General features: G+C 37.4%; 1 protein-coding gene across 13 annotated transcripts in view; it reads left to right on the top strand.

The window, feature by feature from the left end:
* Positions 1-14,943, top strand: part of NARS2 (asparaginyl-tRNA synthetase 2, mitochondrial) — a 139,509-nt gene extending 124,566 nt beyond the window's left edge. For 10 of the 13 annotated variants that reach the window (XR_015158166.1, XM_086385800.1, XM_086385798.1 and 7 more), the window contains 3 exons: positions 6,137-6,234; positions 8,220-8,246; positions 11,516-14,943. Coding sequence is in view for 11 of the 13 variants with exons in the window: in XM_086385800.1 (XP_086241926.1) it covers positions 6,137-6,234; positions 8,220-8,246; positions 11,516-11,660 (270 nt within the window). In the remaining 2 variants the exon portion in view is untranslated. Of the gene's footprint in view, positions 1-6,136; positions 6,235-8,219; positions 8,247-9,780; positions 9,825-11,515 lie in introns of all 13 variants that reach the window. The other 3 variants (XM_086385794.1, XM_086385791.1, XR_015158167.1) reach the window with 2 other exon arrangements.
* Positions 14,944-16,125: the final 1,182 nt, after the last annotated feature.

The raw sequence follows: 16,125 nt of genomic DNA, 5'->3' as shown, positions 1-16,125 counted from the left end.
AACACGGTTGTATTGTTACATTTATTTGTATAACTGTTTATTTAGTGACACTTTTCTCTATGCCAAAGGACTTGAGGGCCTTTTTTTTTCCACTTATGAGTGTGTCCTCTTGCCTAGCATAATGCCTGGGACATAGCAGGCACCTGATGTCTATTTGGTGATGGACTTCCCAGGTGGCTCAGTGGTAAAGATTCCGCCTGCCAGTGCAGGACACACAAGAGACACTGGTTTGATCCCTGGGTTGGGAAGATCCCCAGGAGTAGGAAATGGCAACCTGCTCCAGTATTCTTGCCTGGAAAATCCCATGGACAGAGGAGCCTGGCAGGCTACAGTCCATGGGATCGTAAGGAGTCGGAGAGGACTCAGCGCGTGCATGCACGCACGTGCGCGCGCACACACAAACACACACACACACACATGGTTGGAAGATGGATGAATTGAGCCCAGCACAGTCTGGGACAAATAGTGAGTGAGTTGATTTGCTAAGGAAGTTCCTGGGAAGCTAAAGAGCAACTTTTACTCTAAATTTTTTTTGATGTTGGCTCCATGGAATAAGAATGTCCCGAGGCTTTAGAATCAGGCACCCTTGAGTTCAGGTCTCAGGTCTTTGTGTTATAAACTATGTGATCTTAGGTAAGCCATTTAATTTCTTTGAGTTTTATTTTTCCATTTGTAAAAATTAGATGATAATATTTTCCAGAATTATGAGGATTGAATTAATTCATAATTAATAATATATGCAAAATGCATAGCACAGTGTTTGGGATGGTAGGTAGTCAATAAGTGTGAAGTCCTCTTTCTTTCTAAATTTTGATGAAGTCTTTATTATGTTAAAGCACAGTATTGTTAAAATGTGTGTATGTGGGGGGGGGCGGGGCAGGGGGATTCCATTAAATGCCATTACATAAGATTCCTTGAAAGGCAATTCTCTCGTAGACTGCAGTCACAGTTACCTTTAGAAGTACCGGGAGGCCTTCATTATGACACTCTCTCTAATGTGATCTCACAGCCTGAAACCTGAAAGTATTATAATAAACATTCATGTACTTTTGTAATTTATGCAGTGCTATAGCTTCTCCGAGCTAATTATTAAAATGTAACTTACTTAATCTACTGATATATACAACACTGATTTATTAGCAACCTAGATTTCTTTTCAGCTCATGTAAACAAAGTGTCTGCTTCCATCCCTACTTTATTTTATTCAATGGTGAGTGAACAGGTTTTGGGTCAGCTAACTGAATTCTGTGTTTCTTTTAGTAGGGATGCAGTTACAGATTATGAGCAGGGTTGCAAGAGCTTCTGCAAAGGGTGCAATGCAATCTAAAAATACTGAAACAAGTGTGTCTCACAGTTGCCTTCTCTGGGAAGTCAAGAGAGGGGAGTAGGAAAATGTTTAACCTATGCTTATAACATTTGGCCAGAGGTAATGCATAGTAATACGGTATATTTTTACAGTTATAGTTTCTTTTTCTTTCTTTCTTCCCCTCACCCTCTCCAAAAAATAATAATTTTAATAGTGGTATGCCCAATTGTTATAGTGAAAAGTACACTGGACTAAGAAGTTACTAGTGCTTTGTTTGAAAGCCAGCTCTCTTACTAGTTATTTGTCTGGACTAGTTATTTGTATGGCCTTAGGCATGTCTTTCCATTCTCTGAGCCTGAGCTTCTCCCGCCATAAAAATTAGAGAATTGTACTGGATGACCTACAGTGTACTAACCAGCTCTAAAATTTTCTGATTTCAGATAGCCTAAGTTTTTGCTCATTTGAACATATAAGAATAACTTATAAATGACCAAACATATTTGATCATTTGAAAGGGACAGATTGTGGATCTAAATGAAGTGAATCTAAGCAAACATGCAAAACATCACATACCATGAATTTGAGTCCTAAGTAATTCCTCCAAAGGCTGGTGGCAAATATTCAGCTAGGGTATTGGTTTCACAGAAAATAATGTCCATTCATTCCATTCAGCCATGTGTGATTAGGACAAATGACTGCCCAGAAGTCCCTGATAAGATGCCAGGATCACCCAGTAGTATTCTAATTTTTAAAATTGTATCAGTGTTACTTAGTAAATCATAAAATTTTAAACATTGGATATGTACACTCAATAGACCACATATTGTGAAGTCAACTTGGAAGGAAGAATACTCAACCAAGGGGTGGTGGTGGTTGTTCAGTCGCTAAGTGGTTTGTGACTCTTGGAGACTCCATGGACTGCCTGACACCAGGCTTCCCTATCCTTCTCTATCTCCTTGAGTTTGCTCAAACTCATGTCCATTGAGTCAGTGATGCCATCCAACCATCTCATCCTCTGTCATCCCCCTCTCCTCCTGCCCACAATCTTTCCCAGCATCAGGGTCTTTTTCCATTGAGTCAGCTCTTCACATGAGGTGGCCAAAGTATTGGAGCTTCATCATTAGTCCTTCTAGTGAATATCCAGGATTGATTTTCTTTAGGATTGACTGGTTTGATCTCCTTGCTGTCCAAGGGACTCTCAAGAGTCTTCTCCAGTACCACAATTCGAAAGCATCAGTTCTTTGGCGCTTACCCTTCTTTATGATCCATCTCTCACATTTGACATGACTACTAGAAAAATCATAACTTTGACTGTACGGACCTTTGTCGGCAAAGTGATGTCTCTGTATCTAGATTTGTCATAGCTTTCTTTCCAAGGAGGGCTTCCCTGGTAGCTCAGCTGATAAAGAATACTCCTGCAATGCAGGAGACCCTGGTTGACTCCTGGGTCAGTAAGGTCCCCTGGAGAAAGGAATGGCTACCCACTCCAGTATTCTGGCCTGGAGAATTCCATGGACTGTATAGTCCATGGGGTCTCAAGGAGCACGTATCTTTTAATTGCATGGCTGCAATCGCCATATGCAATGATTTTGGAGTACAAGAAAATAAAGTTTGTCACTGTTTCCATTGTTTCCCCATCTGTTTGCCATGAAGTGATGGGACTGGATGCCATGATCTTAGTTTTTTTGAATGTTGAGTTTTAAGCCAGGTTTTTCACTCTCCTCTTTGGCCTTCATCAAGAGGCACTTTAGTTCCTCTTCACTTTCTGCCATTAGAGTGGTATCATCTGCATATCTGAGTTTGTTGATATTTCTTCCAGCAGTCTTGATTTCAGCTTGTGATTCATCCAGCCTGGCATTTTGCATGATGTACTCTGCTTAAAAGTTAAATATGCATGGTGACAGTATATAGCCTTGACATATTACTTTCTCAATTTGAAACCAGTCCGTTGTTCTGTGTCTGGTTCTAACTGCTGCTTCTTGGCCTGCATATAGGTTTCTCAGGAGGCAGGTAAGGTGGTCTGGTGTTCCTATCTCTTTAAGAATTTTCCACAGTTTTTTGTGATCCACACAGTCAAAGGCTTTAGCATAGTCAATGAAGCAGAAGTAGATATTTTTCTGAAATTCTCTTGCTTTTTCTAAATCTAGCTTGTACATCTGGAAGTTATCAGTTCGTGTCCGATTGAAGCCTGCTGCTGCTAAGTCGCTTCAGTCATGTCCGACTCTGTGCGACCCCATAGATGGCAGCCCATCAGGCTCCCCCGTCCCTGGGATTCTCCAGGCAAGAATTCTGGAGTGGGTTGCCATTTCCTTCTCCAGTGCACGAAAGTGAAAAATGAAAGTGAAGTCGCTCAGTTGTGTCCGACTCCTAGCGACCCCATGGACTACACCCTACCAGGCTCCTCTGTCCATGGGATTTTCCAGGCAAGAGTACTGGAGTGGGGTGCCATTGCCTTCTCCAGATTGAAGCCTAGCTTGAAGGATTTTGAGCATGTGAATGAGCTCAATTGTATGCAATTGTTTGAAAATTCTTTGGGATTGGAATGAAAACTGACCTTTTCCAGTCCAGTGGCCATTGATAAATTTTCCAAATTTTCTGGCATATTGAGTGTAGCACTTTAAGAACATTATCTTTTAGGACTTAAATACCAAGGATATCTAATGAATTTCCCTTGCTGGGGCTTATGAATCGAACTGCATCAAAATAACTTGAGCCTCAAATCCAGCAGTAGTGATAAAGGGAATTTCCAGTTTTGCCCATACCTGGGGAATTTATGTCAAAGTAAAAAGTGCATTTCAGCACATCTAAAATTCTCCCAGACTAGCTGTTTTACTATCCAAAGGGGATTTTCATTCCTTGTTACCTGCAGCCCATCTGCACCTTCACACTGTCATTTCTGGAAGGCTTTCTTTTCCAACTGCACCTCAGTGTTTTTAGGGGCCAGATACTGTCAGAGTCTGCAGTTAGAGCCAAGCTCATAGAGGCTTAAACCACAAATACATTTCCTATGGTTTGTAGAACAGTCTTCTTCCTTTATACTAGTACATGATAATGTAAAATGTAGTCAACCAACAGTTGTAGTGTGAAAAAGACCTGTTTGTACACTTACTTCTCACCAGCTTATTGAGTAGCAGGAGACTCTGTAAAATTAGAAACCATTAGTATATTTCTGTCCCGTCTCAATTTAATTTGGCTGAGGGATGAAAATCACATCTCATATTTTCTCTTTAATGATATTAATGAGGATTATATAGCATTTGGCACACATTCTTAAATTACTACAGTTTTTATTAAACTAGTTCTTTATAAAGTATACCTCAGTCAAAAATTCTGAAATCAAAACAGGGGAATGGCTTAATATTAAAGTAAGGCAAATTTAAGAAAAGAGTTTATAATGTACATTTAAAGATTAGATTTTTATGTATTATTAAATGTGTTCTATGGATTCCTTATTTTTATTTGTAAATTAAATCTTTCTGAGTTTTGTGCCTTCTTATTACTGGCCTTATAAATGTCTACCTGGCACCTCTTTGTCCTCCCCGCCCCAACTTGCAAAAAAGAATTGCCAAGTCACAAAATAATATAGATAGCAAATAAACGTTCTCAAAAATGTAAATATTACTAGTAAGTGAAGAAATACAAGTTAAAACATCAAGCCACCATTTTACCCTATTACAATTTTTTTGTTGTTCTATTACAACAGTATAACACCTTTCTTGTAGAAAATAAGAAAATAGGAATAAAAGAAAAGAAATCATAGCAACACAGTTTACACCTCATTATGTATTATAGATGTCAGTCTATTTTCTTCCATGTCTAAAATTTATCTGATGGTCTCCTCTTGATGTACACTTGAATTTTTTGTTATTATAAGCAATACTGTAGTAAATATTCTGTGTGTTGAATTTTTTTTCTTTTTTTGCATCTCTGATTATTTTGTTAGAACTAGTTCCTAGAACTCCTATTGCTGAGTCAAAGCAAATTGCACTTTTAAAGCTTTTGATTATCTTTTGCCCAATTGCTGACCAGAAAGGTTGTATCAGAGGTATGAGAGTATTAGTTTATGCATTCTCTAATCCATATTTGTTTATATTGTTTATCTGCACCATTTTGATAACACCAAAGTGGTATCTCTCTGTTTTAATTTGATTAACAATCAGAGCATATTTTACATGTACTAACATACTTCAAATTAAAGAAAAACATCATTGCCACATTGTTTATGAAAGACACACACACACTCTGAATATTCAACAGAAAGCTGTTAAATAAACTATGATACTTCTAAACAGTAAACTGTGCAGCTATTAAAACATTAAGTATGTGAAGTATTTTTACTAACATAGGAAAAATATTTATTGTATTTTGTTGGCTAAGATAATGAGAATGGTAAATTTTATATGTAATTTGATCTCTGTTATACTCTTTAAGCATACAAGGAAAAAACCTGAAAGAAAATATGCTAACGTATAATTGCCTCTGCATGATGATAGGTGTTTTAAAATATTTTTATAATTATTAATACTTTCCACATTTTTTATGACTAACATTTGTACCACATTTGTGCAGAAAACATATTTTTTTAAGTATACCACATAAATGGTGCCAGAGGGGCAACTGTCCACCTGCATTTTATATTCTAAACATAATAGTTAAACATTTAGTGTTAAAACAGGGGACACGAACAGCTAACATAAATAAGATTCTGTTTAACTGTAAGCAGTTAAACAGCCAGTCATCAAAATGTTGTAAGTTCCACTTGCTTCAGAAGCTGACATTGTTGGGATGGTATGAAAACAGAATGGTGTTTGTGAGTTTTTTCCTTTTCAGGTTGCTGCTGTTGATCTTCTGGTTCCTGGAGTTGGAGAACTCTTTGGAGGAAGCCTCAGAGAGGAACGGTACCATTTATTAGAACAGCGATTGGCCAGGTACTGATCAGAACTAGAAAAAATGAAACTTAAAAAATGGGAATGGGGCACTCAGAGGCAGTAATGGCAGACTAACAGAGTAGTACGTAGGTCTTAGTACCTGACAGACCTGAATCTCAGATTCTGTGTGAACTGAAGCAAGTTGTTACTTAACCTCTCTGAGCTTCTTTTTCTGAAAGCCTAGAGCTGTTATATGACACAATGATTTTTTTTTTCTTTTGTCCACTATTTGTATATCTCTCTCCCTATAGAAATAGCTTTTTTAAAAGTTAGTGATAGAGAAAGGAAAGACAACTAAAGCCCCTTAAAGTTTGTTCTTCCCTTTTCTCTGTGTTTTGGGAGAAAAGGAATTGTTGGGTTTTTGTGTGTGTGTGATTTTAAACTAAATCGTGAAGACAGGCTCTGAACCAGGGAAAGGATTAAGATGGAGGAAGAAAGAAACTAAAATTTATCTGCTAAGGTAGCATTTAGAATAAGCAGTTTTCCCTTCCTCGGGTTTTCTACTATGTAAGTATCTTGATTTAAGTATTTGAATAACTTTTACTTACTGTTTGAGACCTGGGAAATGTATCCATAAACACACAGAAAATGTTTTGGAGATGAGAAGTAGGGGAATCATGTTTCTAATTGAACTACCACTCCTGTATATGCATGGTCTGCCAAAAAACCACAATGACTTCCTAAACTAACCAAGGTTATAAACCTCTGTTTTCCATGGTTTCCACTTTTACTGTGCCAGACTTTTGAAAAAAAAAAAAAAAAAAGACTTTCCCATGTTGAAGGCATAATCTTTCTCTCCAGATAATACTAGGTTTCATAGTAATCTGGAAAAGTCTTGATTGTTTGTTGTGTTTGTTAAATTAGCCATTTGTAAGGCCTTCTCTTCCTAATGGAGAAGTGCTTAAAAAGTTGTTGCTTTTCCAAGATCCCAACTTATAAATCTGTGGAGTAATTTGGTTTTGTAATCCCAGTCATCCGAACTGCTCTGTTTGGGTTAGCATCCAGAAGAAAGGGGATAAATATGTTCTGGGAGGACTCTTTTTATCAGCTAGACTACTAACTCCTTAGTATTTTTTATAGTGTTAGGAAGTTCTGGGAAAATGGTGGAATTGAAGTGACAGTAAAACTCCTTAGATGGAAAGAATTTGAAGATTCTCTGGGTTTTTTTTTTTTAAAGCACAATAAAAATCACACATGGCAAGAAATCTCATCTGTTGAAAGATTAATTGGTCTGTTTTCTGTACTTGCTTCCTTCCTTCAGGAAACCTTTCCTCATAACATTAAATGTTTACCTAATATCTGATAATATCCAAATTTATCTTTCCTAATTAAGTGGATATATGTGTTTCCCTATCGCCGGGATCTGTCTTTGACTTCTATTCATGTTTTGCATATTTTTGCATATTTGAATTTTTCATAATCCCGATCACTTTGAGATACACCGTGGTCCCAAATACTTTTAAGGACTGAAATAAATTTTAATGAGTACTAAGAACTTTAATTAACTAACATTTCTCAAATTGGCAAAAAAACAATTTGCAACCATATTATGAAGTAGCCTCAGAATCTATATTATTATTTTACTATTATGGAGAGAAAATTGTGTCTGTACATCCCTTGTCTGGGTGTACCTTTAGACATCCTTACGAAGTAGTAATAGTGGTTTTCTTATATCACAGGACAATAAGTTTATCTCAGATGAACCCCCTCTCTTGAGCTCTGGACCTTGCTTTCTTTCCATAGCATTTGTTATTTGATAATATTGGACTGTTGGTTTTCTTAATATTGGTTTTCTTACCTTTCTTACCACCTAATAAAGGTGCAGCTCCTCAACTGTATTATATATTATTATTTAAGAGCACAAGTTTGGGTATTTACTTCTTTATAAAGAGCACTTTGCACACAACCCAAAATAAATGTCTGGTGGTTAGTATATTGATCTTATTGTCATTCTCTGAAAGAATTTTCTTATTTTCATTTTACAGATTAGGACTGACAGAAGCCTACCAATGGTAAGAATATGACCCCTGATGACTCTTGTTCTGGCTCTGGGTCTGAATGTTACATAGTTTTCACTTATATTTCCAGGGTGCTATAGAAGAGGGTTAAAACAATGAACAGGTCCTGAGATTAGTTATTCCCTTTGAGTCTTTGAAAAGTAGTAATAATAATTCTGCCATTTGTTTATTACCAATTGTGTGCCAGATAACAATGTTAAAATTTTGATGGATATTGTTTTGTGTAATCATCACAATACCCCCTGAGTTAGGTGCCATTCTTATTCCCTTTTTATTATCCATCCAGGCCTGGGACCTGGAGGTGTTAACTGTCTTAATCAAGAGCACACAGAAGCATAGAACTGGGACTTGGTTCTTAACCATTATGCTTCATTTTCTCTATGATTGAAATTAGGGGCTTGAGCTAAGTGATCCCTGGGGTCTCCACCAACTGTACAAATCTAAGCTGCTTCGGGAAGATCATCTTTCTGCATTCCTAAGTTGTTCTGGTATTCCTTCTGCAGATCCCTTTTTCAAGTACTTTTCATTATACACAACTTATTTATTTATTCATATTTCTGTAATAAGACTCTTTCAGGATCTTGTATAATAGTATCAACCATATTATTAACTCTTCTGCTGTCCTCAGCAGAGGGAAAGATCAAATTACACACTTCCCTTTTGGTAATGGAACTAGATTTCAGAGATGCAAAAAGCCTGAAATTAGGTTCAAGTAATGGCCCTCGATTGCTTTATTTATCAGTAATGAACTTTGGCATATTTAATCTTTCTGAGCCTTGGTTTTCTTGGTTATAAAATGGAATGGTAATATCTACTTCACAGGATTTTTGTGAGGATGAAATGAAGCAATATAAGTTAAGTATCTACACAGAGTAGAAGTTTAGTTTAATTTCTTTCCGCCTTTCCTCCTTAGTGCTGAGTTTTGCTGTTGGGTTGATGAACCTGATTGTCACACTTACACGTTTTACTTCAATTTATTTTCTGTCTATAAGATGTTATTCATAGTATATAAAAACTAGATATATATATATATATATTAAAAACTAGATATATCTTAATCATTGGTTTAGACTTGTTCTGGTCTTTATTAATCATTTCAATACTACTTTTTTCCCAACTAAAATTTTCAAATTCTTAACATCTCCAAATGTAAGTATTTATTATTTTAAGAGACAACAGGCCCAAATGAGGTCACTTGTGCTAACTCACATTCCCAAACTTAGACTTAATATCTGATTTAATTATAATTTCAACATCTCCCAGAAGTGGAATCTTGAACCAGAGAGTCTAGAATTACCTGGTCAACACTAGTGAGGTTGTCTGCCTGATGGACACCTGTCATCTCCTAAAGGAAGATGACCTTGCCTAAAACCACTCACTCTTTGCTACTAACTTCCTTATCCTGCCCCCTTCTGCCTAAAATCATTTTGTAGAGCTCTTTTCTGTTGCTAGGTGGGTCCTGCCTGATTGATGAATCATAGAATAAAGATTTTTTAAAATTGACTCATTGAATTTTATTTTTTAACAGTTGGAATCTGCTTCCTTTTATATGGTAATCATGGTATCTTAAAGGTAAAAATGACCTTAAAAATCTTCAAGTCTGTGATCTCTGCTAGTGTTCTACCACACTGAATGTGTAGCTACCCCAGGTGTCTAAGAATTTTTTCACTTCTCGTTTCTACATGCCCCATGCAAATGAAATCTGTAACTAGTTCCACAATTTTTACCATCTCTTCTATAGAACCAATATAGCAACAATCAAACAAATACAGGTTCTTTTGAAAACTTATTTTTAGAAGTAAATCTTTCCATCTATCAAAGCAAAGGTAAGAAAAATACTACAGGCAGAATGCTTCTTCTGAATTCAGTTTCCAGATATTTATGCCAGTGTTCTGACATCTGTGTATGAGAAATTTAAAGCCAGCTAAAGCTGGATACTGGACTTTTAGCAGCCAGCTCAAATCCTGCAGGTGTTTGTGACAGGTGGTATGATATGCCTTTCATCTCATTTTCTCACTAAATCAAAGTATGTTCTGCCTCCATGCCTTATAAAGTTAATTCAGCTATCAAACATTTCAGTTACTCAAGACTGAGTTCCTTCCATTATTCCTGATCATGCTTACTAATCTCAGGTTTTATCCTAGATAACTTCTTTCTTATTGATGTCTCACTTGGTTGTAACTCACCTAGTTGTAGTTTGTCTTTTATTTTAGAAAGAGAAGTACTTAATTAGCTAAAATACCAATACATGTAGTCATTAATAGTGGGGGAATAGGTTATAGTCTTTATTCTTAAAGAGCCAAATGACTACCAGCTGTGGTGTTTAAGTTTTATGCTGTATGTTTGTATATTTTACAAATCATTCAAGAAACTATAAATTTATTTTAATCTGTATTATATAATTCAGGAATTCCCACCATCAAGTGACATAATAAAAAGAGTTATAGAGTCTTCTTTCTCTTCCTTTCATAAAATAACTGTATCCTGGACTGGTATCTTGGAATCTGAGTTTGAATCCTGAGTGTACCGTTTTCTAGCATGTAGTCTTAATGTGGGAGTAGAACGTGCATGGATGGACTTCAGAGGCTGTGTAGCCTTTCAGAAAAACGACTCTGGACATTTTCCACCAGGCTTAATGCAGAGGAGTTGAAGTTTTTCCTCACTGCAGCCTTCAAGAGTATATTATTATACCTTCAAACAATAACTCTCCATGTTGTAAGCATCTGTTTCTGGGTAGTCACTGGAGATAAAGGTTGAATAAGATGCAGTTCCTGCCCTTGATGTAGCTTACAGACTAGTAGGAAGGGAATCTCTTTTTGTAATACATCAGGCAAACTGCTTCACACTCCTCTATATATTGAACAGTATGATTTTGATAAGGAAAAAAAGAACATTATCATTGATATACTAGGAAGCAGAAGAGGAGTGTATTTAAAGAAAAATAATACAGTTCTTAGGAATTTTTCTATAGCCTAATGAGGCAAGTTTTCTGTATATAAGTATCCAATAAACAAAAACTTAGGATCATGTGACCAAAGCCCATGAATGCATGGCAGGATTTGCTGCTGTTTCGTCTCCATAATCTTGGACAGATCACTCTAACTCCTGTGTCCTTCATCTGTCTTAAGGTGGAAAGACGGGTCTGCCACAGTGATGTGACGAGCACAAATGACTGCAAGATACTTTTGAAACAAAATTCTATCATAACGTCTGATCTTAAATGAAGCATTTATAGGTAATGATACTCTGTTTTTCAAAATCAGGTACCTGGACCTCCGTCGATTTGGATCTGTGCCACATGGAGGTTTTGGGATGGGATTTGAACGCTATCTGCAGTGCATCTTAGGAATTGACAATATCAAGGATGTTATCCCTTTTCCAAGATTTACTCATTCGTGTCTTTTGTAGCTGGAAGACTGACTAAGGAAAACCACCCTGTGCCAGAGGTATTGAACATAAATATGCATATAGGAGAACAAAATTGCAAATGTTTCGGTATGTAATTGTCATGCCAGAAGATGCCTGAAAAATACATGTGATCATGATTTTCTTAGAAAGTTGAAGGCATTTCTTGGAAACATGAACTCTCAATAGGTATTTATAGCAAATAAAATCTCAAAGCTATTGTGTCAAATAAGAAAAAAGAGAAGAAATTGAACTAGATGGTCTCAAAGGTCCCTTCAAACACTAGGATGGGATGACGTGTATTTCCCTTTGTATTAATCGTAGACCACTGCTCTCTATGACCTTTGACAAGAAACTACTGGCTGAAAATAAAATGCTGCTGGACCTTTTCTCCCTTGCCATTTAACCTGTGATAAATTCCCATCTTATTCTCAGTGCTTTACTAAAGAAGAAAATATTCCTTTTTTGAATCTTGAGTTAAGAAAGTTGCTATTGTGAATTGAAATATTTTTCATCAGACTGTGTGAAAAAAAATCACATTTAGTAACTGTTGATCCTTAAGTATAAAAGCTAATGAGATGTATTAATTGTTCAAACTAATCACTGTCATGTTACAGTTTGTTCATATTAGATGTTTGTAATGTTTCTGATAATCAATAAAAGATATTCTTGATACCTATGAAAGAAAAAAAACAGGTTTTTAAATTCTATTTGGCCTTTTCCCATTGAATTTAGAAGAAAGGTATTTTTCATCCAAGAGGAGGATATATAGCTAAACCTAAAGGGTGGATAATTTGGAGTCAGAAAGATCACTGACTTTGGGAGTTTGCATCCTGACGGTTCTAGCAGGTACATTTATGAGTTTGGATCAGCCATTTACCCTGTACAAGCTCAGGTATAATTTTCCTCACAGACTTGATATGGTAATTATATGAAAGTGTGTGTGTGTTTAAAACCATAAAATGCTACCCAGATTTTTTTAACTCTGTTTTTAGTCTTCATTGACATACAGGTACATGGACTTATGGCAGATTGTAAACTCAGAATTCATATGCAGCAAATAATCGTAAAAAGGCATGCATACGTGAATAATCTATTTTCCAAGTCTCATTAGATAACTTCTCTTAGCTTATTTCCTAATGAATTTCTGTGTGCACTGTATGCACCTAACTCAGAATCAAACATTTGGAAAGAACTGCAGAGCCTAGAGTTGGAAGTCATAGGAGACACTAAGATGTCAGGGTCAGACTTCTGCCCAAAGCAGTGGGATCTGTGTGCCTTGGCAGCCTCTTGGCAAAGAGCTCAGTACCCCACAAAACAGCTCATTCCATTTCTGAATCTAATTGGTTGCTTTTGCTGAGCTAAAATCTGCTTTCCTGGAAGGTTAATCCTTGGGTTTAGATACTAAGTTTGGGTTGTTGTTGTCTAGTCGATAAGTTGTATCTCTTTTGCAACCTCATGGACTGTAGCCCTCCAGGCTCCTCTGTCCACAGGATTTCCCAGGCAAGAATACTGGAGTGGGTTGCCATTTCCTTCTCCAGGGGATCTTCCCAGCCCAGGGATTGAACTCATATCTCCTGCATCAGCAGGATTTTTTTTTTTACCACTGAGCACCTGGGAAGCCTTGGGACAGCATAAAAGGGACAATTATGGCTTCCATATGACTTGTTTCAACCATGGGATAGTGAGATAAATTCATTTGTTTAGTCAGCAAATATTATCTGAGCTTATTCTACATGCCACAAACTGTGCTAGTTGCTAAATAAACAGTAGTGTCCTGAACCTTGCTTTCATGGAATTTACAGTGTGTTAGAGAAGATATTCCAGTGATAAGTAAACAAATGTATTGTTTCAAAATGTGACCTATGCTCCAAGGTGGCACTAGTGTTCAAGAACCAGCCCACCAATGCAAGAGACCTGAGAGACATGGGTTCGATCCCTAGGTCAGGAAGACCCCCTGGAGGAGGGCACGGCAACCCACTCAAGTATTCTTGCCTGAAGAATCCCCATGGACAGAGCAGCCTGGTGGGCTGTGGTCCATAGGGTCACAAAGAGTCAGACATGACTGAACCGACTTAGCACGCACACACACATAAAAGTTGTAAAGAATAGGACAATCGTAGATAAGCTTGCTAGAGGAGGCATTTCTGAAAAGATGATATTTAGCCGTAGACCTGGAATATAAAAGAGAGAAACTATTTTAAAACATTCGTGACGTCAGTTAATTTGATTTGGCCTTTAAGCCTTGATACTATATTTTGTGGTGCAAGAATCACGAATATTCACAGGCCTGAAACCTGGATGCAGTAATAGTTTCCAAGGCTGTTAGGAATCATACCTGCAGTGATTTTTGAGGAACCAGATAGAATTGTGATGGTAATTAACATGATGGCTGGGCATCAAAAAGAACAGTGATAGAATACTGAATGAGAGAAACCCCAGTTTCTGGCCCCAGTGCCACCAGTAGCTTAACTGTGGAACATTAGGCAAGTAAGATCATCCTTGTGGCCTCCAGTTATTTCAGCTGCAGAGCTATCATGTTAAAGTAAGTCAGTTCTAAGGATCTGTCTCTTAATCTTCTATGAATCTATTGGACATAGTCACTAACAATAATTGATTTAGAGTCTGACTTTTAGATTTTCTTTTAGTACATACTTGGTCTCTGCAAACGTATAATAAGGTTGTTTAACAGTAGACTTAAGTGTGTTCAATGTGTGTGTATGTGAGGTAGAAAGGGTTCCTTCTCAAGGCATCAAACATATATTCTTCCTTATCTTTTTGAGCCTCCAGGAGTGTATTTCCAAACTGTCACACTCATTCATTCTTTTCTCTCACAGTTGATTACATAATGAGTATCTGATTGAAGCCAAACACTTGGCCACTTATATAACAGCCTGGTAATTTCCCATCTTTGACTCAGTACTTAACATTTTACCAATAAGTGAACAAACAACAAGTCCTGATATCTGATAAGGATGATGAAAAGCCAAAACTAGGGACTTCCCTAGTGGTCCAGGGCTTGAGAAATCGTGCTTCCACTGTAGGGAGCGCAGGCTCCATCTGTAGTCAGGGAACCAAGATCCCACCTGCCTCACGCATGTCCAAAAAGGGGGGTGCCGGCGGGGGGCAGTATGCCAAAACTAAACTGTTGCTTGTAGGCAGCATCAATGGAAAAAAACTTTTAAATGTTAACTTGTCAGCTTATATGTGAATATCCAAATTCTACACAGAAACAGCATTGTATAATTCTGTGTATAATGAATAAAGGTATGGATTTAGTACTTAAGGACGGTCTATTCTGTTATAGGACTTAATCTGTGAGTTAAAAGGTGATCTGAGGGTGTTTATTTTCTCTTGAATAACCAGTTTCCAATGAGGGAAAAAATCAGATTCTGCTTTCCCAAGATTTCCAAACATTTCCTCAGAATAGTAACTCAAGTAAGAATGTATTCTAAAACTTAGGAATGTTTTTTCCATCATTAATTCCCTTTCTTGTTTCAAATTTTGAAGTAGGTGGAGAAAAATAGTTACTTTCCATCTGCTTATCCTCCTGCCTGGGGAAGTTGTGCTGTCAATTTTTTTTTTTTTTTTTGGTGGGGGGGTGGCTATGGGTAGGAGGGTCTGACAAGAACTTAATTGTGTAAGTGATCCATTCCAGATCTAGACACAGCTCTCCCAGCCTCTGACCGAGCCCAGAGACTCTGTCACAGAACAGCAAAGGGACTGTTTGACCTTTTGTTCCTCTAAAACGGGATTGGCCAGAAACATCCCTCTACAGAGCTGTACGTTTATATTCTCTGTAAATTGAATGTAGACGTTCAAGCATGACTGAACAGGCACTGAAGATGCAATTGGTGAGATGGATTAACTCTACCCTGCTTTAAATCTCTTACTTCAGATAATTATAGATGAAAGATGCTTATTTGAATTGGATTGCTATTTATTCATGTATTTATTTTAGTAAGTGGTGAGGCAAGAACATAAAAATGCAGAGTTGAAAGACAGATTGGCCTGGATTGAATTGATAAGAAATGTCTGGGGTTTTTTGGCTTCTGATCAATATTTGTATTCAGTCTGCAATCTAAAGTATGTATAATAAAAAAAAAAAAAAGAAGTGGGAGTAATATCTGATTGTAGTTCTTCCCAGTTTACATTCCAATTAAAAGATAGAAAAAGCTGGACTTCCCTGGTGGTCCAGTGGTCAAGAATCCTCCTGCCAATGCAGGGGACCACAGGTTCAATCCCTGGTCCGAGAAGTTGCACATGCCACAGAGCAGCTAAGCCAGTGCCCCACATCTACTGAACCCACTCAACCCAACCACGGGGCCCACATGCTGCAAGGGAGGAAGCCCCTGTGCCCTAGGGCATGCAACAAAGGAAGCCACCACAATGAGAAGCCCCCACACCACAACTAGCTAGTACTCTATACAGCAACAAAGACCCAGTGCAGCCAAAAATAAAGTACCTA

Source organism: Bos grunniens, chromosome 29, assembly GCF_055505025.1.
Source record: "Bos grunniens cultivar Pamir isolate PY7600 chromosome 29, Bosgru_T2T1.0, whole genome shotgun sequence".
Lineage (NCBI taxonomy): Eukaryota > Metazoa > Chordata > Mammalia > Artiodactyla > Bovidae > Bos > Bos grunniens.
The sequence above is the reverse complement of the archived record's forward strand: the minus strand, read 5'-3'. Positions and strand labels throughout refer to the sequence as shown.